Genomic DNA, 7,355 nt, shown 5'->3' on the forward strand with positions numbered 1-7,355 from the left:
CTTGCAAGGATTTTTTCTAATTGTTACCAGGACAAATTGTCACTGGAATGAATTGTTGTACACCCATTATTTGGGCATCTAAATATGCCAATCACACAAGTTATATATGTAATCTGAAACCTCTTTATTTATTTAGAAGCACATGAAATGAGAGCCCCAGGCAGTTCCCCTGATTTGAGGATGGTCCTGGTTGGGAAGATTGGAGTTGGGAAAAGTGCCTCAGGAAACACCATCCTGGGCAAAAAGGTGTTTACATCACAAGCCAGTGACACCTCAGTTACAAATGTATGTGAGAAGGGAGAAGGAGAGGTTTCCGGGAGACGTGTTGTTGTGGTCGACACTCCAGCCTTTGGCACAGACCTCTCTCTGGATGAAGTCACTGAAGAAAAATGCATTGCTCTGTCTGCCCCGGGACCCCACGCTATTCTCCTGGTGATTGAGATGGGCCGATTCACAGGTGAAGACAAGAGAACAGTGGAGACAATCCTGAGGAGATACGGAGAGGAAGCTGAGAGATACACGATGGTCCTTTTCACCAACTGGGACAAACTAGGAGAGAAGAAAATTAAGGAGTTCATTCAGGGAGCCAGCAAGGAGCTCCGGGAGCTTGTTGAGAAGTGTGGGGGCCATTATCACGCCTTCAACAACAAGGAAGAGAGTGATTGCACCCAGGTTTCTGAGCTACTGGAAAAAATAGACAGGATGGTGGAAGGTAACAGGGGAAGCCACTACACCAGTGAGATGATCAGACAGGTGAAAAAAATGAGGAAGAGCAAAGAGCTCATTTGTGAAGAAATGGACGTTGAAGAGCAAGCCAATGATAAGCCAAGCAAGTCTGGTAAGCTGTGTACTCTCTACCCACACCACCCTCCTAGTTAGTGGGAAAGGGTTCCTGTGCTCTCTTTCATCCAAAGGCATGTTAATAATACTGACAGCCACAAAAAAAAAACAGTCAGGACATCTCTGTTAAACCAGTGAGGGAAATAACAAAAGCACAACATTAAAATTAGGCGACTGCAAAAATGAAATGCAAGTTAAAAGTAGGACTGGGATGAACAATTAATGTAATTTATCAGCTCTGTTTGAAATAAAATTAAGGGGACCAGAATTAGGCGCAGGCAAGATAGGAAGGTAAAAACAAAGATTGTTTTACTTTTTGCATTTACTTTTTCCAAAATACTGGTTTTATTTATTTTAGCAATATGCACCCCTATTAATATAAATAATACTGACATCAGCATAAGACACGTACGCACCTCTCGACTACCGTGTGGTTTCAGTTTGAGTCCAGCCCAAACAAAGTGCAATGCAAACTGTGCAGATGGCTCTTGACATATGGAGGCACAACGAATCTCCAAGCTAAGGAGGGCTGTTTAAATAAAAGCCTTTGTGTCTGTCCCTATCCAAGGCTAAAGATAGGAGCTACTTGCAGTACAGGGCTGTCAGTCATATCTCTTATGCTGGATCCTGGTGAATGGCCCCGCCCACTCGGGTTGCACAGCGTTCCGTAAATGGGGTGTAGGATGAAATCTTGGGACTCAGAAGTTGCTGCAATTTATTTTCCTTCCCTGCAAATAAGCAATTCAGAAGGTTATTTAACGGGGTTTTTGCCTGCTTTTACAGGACAGACGAGCACTACATTTAGCTCTTGTTAGCAGGCACGCGGGTCTGCGTATCGGTGCCTGTGAACGCTGGAAGGACTTTGCTTTTGCTTGCTTCCCGAGGGGTGTTCTCTTAGCTTTTTAATATATGTAGAGGCTGCATAATCTTTTGGTATAGTTCTGTGGGGTGAGTGGTTGGGCTGGAGAGGCTGGGTTCTTTCCCCCCCAGCGCAGTCATGCTCTGGGGGACGGGCCATGTCTCGGCTTTCATTTTCATAATTGTTTTAATATTTGGGGGGTAGGAGGCAGACACTACTGTGGCATGTGTTAATCATTTATTATTTTCCATTCATGGTTTTGCAGCCTCGTCTTATTGGGTGGAGGTGGCCCATAGCCACTTCCTCTCTGCGGCACTGGGATGCATGGAACTGTTCATGCTTTTCCAGCCGGCCTCACACAGGTAGCCATCAAGCACCCATGGACGAGGCCTCATTGCCAAATTTATCTTTCACAGACCCTGAGTGCCCATCACAGTCATCGGGCCCGAAGAGCCCATCACAGTTCATTAAATCTTCTGTAATTGCAATAATTCATTCATTGCGGATTCTCCGAGCTGAAAAGAATTGGCTGCAGCACAGATGAAGAGACAGTGGGAAACAAAATCAGGAAGCAGAAAAATTGTGAAGAGATGAAAGTTCAGGAGGGAGTCCATGCAAAGCCTCATAATTCTGCTAAGCTGTGTAATCTCTGGGCCCTATTTAGCAAATATGTGCACAGCCACTATTGCTTGTGCAAAAATGACAGCATTAGCGAACCACTGCAATAACGCACGAAAACGTGATTTAGAAGTCGGGTCTCATGACAGTCTGTTTGCCCACACGTGCGCCTGATTCTGATGCGCTAACTCTATGCAGATTATTTTTTGTGATTGCCTTAGGGGTTTGCAAACGTTGCTAAATAGGTTCCATCTATCTCCCTCCCTCCTAGTTACTGGGAAAAAGGTTCCTGTGTTCTTTCATCCAAAGGCAGGCCTTTATATCTGTAATGTTTAATTATACTGACATCAGGATAAGACACGTGTCACCACTTAGAAGACTATGCCACCTGGTGGAGAAACTACGGGCACCAGGCCCCGTTAAAGTATGGAGGGAAAGATACTTCTGACAGGTACTGTACAGAGTATCTTACAGTGCTTAACATTTACCATTAACTTCTACTGTTTCTCTTTTCAGATTCTTTATCTAGATCCACACCTCTGGCATCGAACATGAGAGACAACACAGGTAAGTAATTTAAAACTGGGATAAAAATTGTGTGTCGAAAGAACACACAAATAAAGAAAAATCAGATAAAAGTAACTTCATAAAATAAATTGTCCAAAAAAAAAACAAAAAAAAACAACACAAAAACATATTCCAATCACTGCTTGTGTGCACCAAGTCCTTCAGGATTTGTGGAAATAAATAAATAAAAAAAAAAACAATTCAGATCTTATGCGTTGCTGTCCTCAAAAGAAAAGGAATAACCATAACTGCAAGCAGCCCACATTGCACTGTAGGCTGCTTCAGGAATGGTCTCTAAACAGGAAAGCAGCGCTGGTTCTCTGTGATCTATCAGCTTCCCCAGCGTGTCTGCCTTGATCTCAGTCCACAAGAATTTATAAAAAATATTAAAAACAGTCCAAAAACATTTAAACGGCAAAAGATGCAAAAATGTAGAAGAAAAGAAGGGAAGTTATCCAATCTGGTAAGAGACCAGCCTTTCAAATCCGAGCGCTCACTTATCCTATTACTGAGCAGGTTTTCTGATTCAGATTTTCTTCATCTTTAAACACGTCATTCACATTAAAAAGTTTCCCCTCTCAGTTTTTACCCCGTTCCTTTACTTTACTTTCTTTGTTTCTTACTGCATTTCGTTCCCCATCCTTCCTATTTTCTTAAACTACCTTTTTATAACCAAACCTATTCCTCATTTTTCATTCAGTCCCGGTGTGTAGTTAACAAAGCAGACAACGTCAGTGAATTTTACACGGGGATCCTTACTAAAGACGAGATCAACCAATTAGTGCTAAATAGAAATCATCAATTAAGAAACACACGTGGGGAAAAAGGTTCATAATTAAGTGAGTTGTGAAAAAAGTTTACAATCAGATAGTGACAAAAAACAAAGAGAATGAAAAGTACATGAATTGATAAGAAAAAAGACTTTGACAGTGATTTGTGACAGTACCTCTCGACTGCCATGTGGTTTGCGATTCAGCACTTGCATTCAGTTCAGTGGGTTGATGCCAATTCATTACTGTGGCAAAGTGGTGAGTGGATACAGCTGAGTGCAGTGCAGAGCAGATTAATCACACAGACAATTGCTTTCAGGTGCAAGGGTGTTTTATTAATAAATGACAATGTCCAGAGCCCGAAGGTAAACATCAGTAAATAATTATGTTGGAGTGATACAGAGGCGTGTATCGCTCGTATTTTTAATCCCAGGGTTTGACCCGCAACCAAAAGTCCAGGTTTTTACACACACCAACACTAAACACAAAACGCAAGACAGTGAAGTGATATTACGTGCTAGTGGTGTAATACAGTTCTCTGTGGAATCCTGGGGTGAAAGTGATGTCCGGGTTAATGCTGGCTTTCGGTACAGCTCCGGAACATACTACTGGTAGTCTATTAACAAACACAAGAAAAAAAAACACGGTTTTACAACGGCAACACAGACTCTTTGTAGGCTAAAACACTAATCATTTACCAAGGAACATATCACTTACACCACGCCCCCTATTTATACCCTCGCTCATGACCCCTAGGTTAACGAACGCATCCGCTCCTCCAATCCTCAGATACCACGTCGTCTCCCGTCCTGGTCATTGAGCTTGGGTGCCGTAGCTCCGCCCCCTTCCTAAATGACCGACTTCCACCTAACCTATGGAATAAATTGTCGTGCCATTTAATTAAATGCCCTCACAGGGAGATCTAACACCAAGAATCATTCGATCTCTGTCACAGGCATATATTGACCAGTTGATTTATTAGTCGGCAATATACAGACAATGTTTAAGTTTTAAGACTGTGATGAGGCAAAAAGAAAGTTCAGACCAGTGCGTTGTTGGAACATTTCTACATGGTTAGAATGCATAGACAGCCAATCACTGAATGGGATTAATGTGTTTGGAAAAGAGTCATTTCAAAAATCGAATTTGCAAACCACTATGTAAAAAAACATGTAGTTAGCAGTTTTATTTTATTTATTTTGTTTAATATATTTTTTCTTTACAGAAATAATTCCTACTGTTTTTAAAAGTCTATTACTTTTGAATACCCAGGCAGTGTGGTTATTTGACAACAGTGCTCTCCTATAGGTGAAGTCAGTGATGAGAGTATCTATACTTTCAGTTCTTCTAACTGAGTCCTGTGAGGAATGCATTCGTTTTATGAAAGCAGGGTTATTCCTGGCAGTGTTTCTGTCACAATATGTTTGTTCTTGTTCATTGCAGAGTTGAGGATTGTGCTGCTTGGGAAGACTGGAGTTGGGAAGAGTGCAGCAGGAAACACCATCCTGGGAAGAAGGGAGTTTGATTCAAAACTCAGCGCCACTTCCATAACTAATAAGTGTAAGAAGGGCACGGCAGAAGTTTCTGGGAGACACATAGCTGTGATTGACACTCCCGGTCTGTTTGACACAGAGCTCACTGCTGATCAGATTAAACAGGAGATTGAGAAATGTATCTCTCTGTCTGCCCCGGGACCCCACGCTTTGCTGTTGGTTCTACAGGTGGGCCAATACACACAGAGAGAGAGGGAAGCAGTGAAGATTATTTTGGGTGAGCGTGCTGCCAGATACATGATGGTTCTTTTCACCCATGAAGACAGTCTGGAAGATGGCATGACAATTGAGAAATACATTGAGGGAGTCAAAGGGGATCTCCAGCAGCTTATTGATGAATGTGGGGGCAGGTATCATGTCTTTAACAATAAAGACAAGAGCAATACAGCTCAAGCTATTGAACTGGTCAAGGAAATAGAGGCGATGGTGGAACGTAATTGTGGGAGGTTTTACACCATGGAGATGTACAATAAGGCAGCTGCATCCACCAGTCAAAATGTAGAAATGGAGAAGGGAAAAGTGAGGAAGGAAAGGCCACCGCATAAGACTGTGCAGAGCTCCAGAGATGGGTGTAATTTGATGTAATCTGTTTAACATATCTGACGTGTTTATTGAATGTCCTCTGCATAATTATTTTCTTTACCAATATGTGCTTGATTTTGTTTTCTTTTTATTTGAAACAGCCAATGATTAATAACCAATGCTTAACATTGTATTTAGCTCTATAAATCAGTATGAATTTCCTTTCAGTACACCTTATATTGCCTTGCATAAAAAAGCTAAATACAAAATGAATTCTGTGTTAGTAAATTCTGAAAAACAAATAAAAATTGTTAAGAAAATAAATGTGTCTGTCTCTTCATTTAATTGAATGTAACTCATTTCTGTACTCGGGTCCCTGCTCACTAAATGTATTGGAATACCTGAATACATAATCTTTAAACACATGGTAAAGAATTTACAATCCATCCCACAGGAGCAGCGGCACCTCACATATTATCAATTGACTACCGATGCAGAATGACTGTGTGGGACCGATGTTCTCCGTTTACACAACACACATTCATGGTGGCACTGCCATTGCAAAAGCATGTTTTGTGCTAAATGGCTTTTCTGCATTCAAAAACAGCAGCACCTGGGAAATCTAAATCTTTCACATACTATATTCTAAATCTTTCACATACTATATTCAAGTCCTTTGAAGCCCAGCTGATCAGGTGTTATTGGTTTAGTAAAGATGTTTTGCAACATGGCTGCTAATGTTTGGGACAGATTTTTTTTCGACAATAACTGTGGCATCGAAGGTGGTCTTGATTTTCCTTGGGGGTGACTGACTGAAATAATTACATTGTGGGGGTGGGGGGGTCACAGGATTGGAGCAATAATTTGTTGTATTTTATTTGTTTGTAAAATTCACTAGGAATACTGTCCTCCCTTGCAGTTCTCCCTGATCAGGAAGTGGCTTACTCTGTTGTCTCTCTTCATCAATCTTGGAAGCCCTTAAAGAAAACATCTTATTCTCCGATTCATATAGATGGTGATAGAATGATACATGGAGATTCTCAACATTCATTCTTATTACAATAATAATTTTATAATAATTTAGCAGTTTTATTTTTCTGATGGGACTCTTCATGCTGCAGAGACAGATTTTTAAGCTCTTGTTCAATAAAATCTATTTACTTTCTGTTCCATACATAAAATAGCTGCTTTTTGAACAGACATTGCTCTCAAATACGGCATAAATGCACCCCAGAAGCAGGAAGAATGTCTCTTTCTGGGGTTAGTCTCCACAGATCTTTTAGGTCAATTCAGATCCATACCAAAGCTTGGGTGTCCTGTAATTATTGTCTTCCTTGCTTCCGGTCAGGCAGAAGCACAGTGCACCTGATTAATCAGTGGCAGGAGATATTCTAGAGTTCCTCTGAGCAGCAGTGGTGTTCTAGTTCCCTCGAGTCAGCTGTGCTGGCTGGCTTCAGCTGCAGACAGCCTGGCGTCCCCCGCAGCAGCGAGCACAGCGACAAGCTCGCTACACAGTGCTTCACCCCTTGCATTGGTCATGTGTGCAATCCTAGTAAACATCAAACGAGTTGCTGTTGAATTCTCAGTCTATTAGATACATTTAGGAGCCATTCAAAATGATCATCA

General features: G+C 41.4%; 2 protein-coding genes across 4 annotated transcripts in view; one reads left to right on the forward strand and one right to left on the reverse strand.

Annotated features, from left to right (window-relative positions):
- LOC131696742 (GTPase IMAP family member 8-like) overlaps positions 1–7,355 on the reverse strand; it is a 206,888-nt gene that overhangs the window by 172,833 nt on the left and 26,700 nt on the right. The window lies entirely within an intron of this gene.
- On the forward strand, positions 148–5,993 carry LOC131723029 (GTPase IMAP family member 4-like). The gene is made up of 3 exons (XM_059016328.1): positions 148–838; positions 2,834–2,884; positions 5,098–5,993. The coding sequence occupies exons 1-3, from the start codon at positions 148–150 to the stop codon at positions 5,790–5,792; spliced, it is 1,437 nt and encodes a 478-aa protein (XP_058872311.1). The 3' UTR covers positions 5,793–5,993.

The sequence above is a fragment of the Acipenser ruthenus genome, chromosome 52 (assembly GCF_902713425.1).
Source record: "Acipenser ruthenus chromosome 52, fAciRut3.2 maternal haplotype, whole genome shotgun sequence".
Taxonomy (NCBI): Eukaryota; Metazoa; Chordata; class Actinopteri; order Acipenseriformes; family Acipenseridae; genus Acipenser; species Acipenser ruthenus.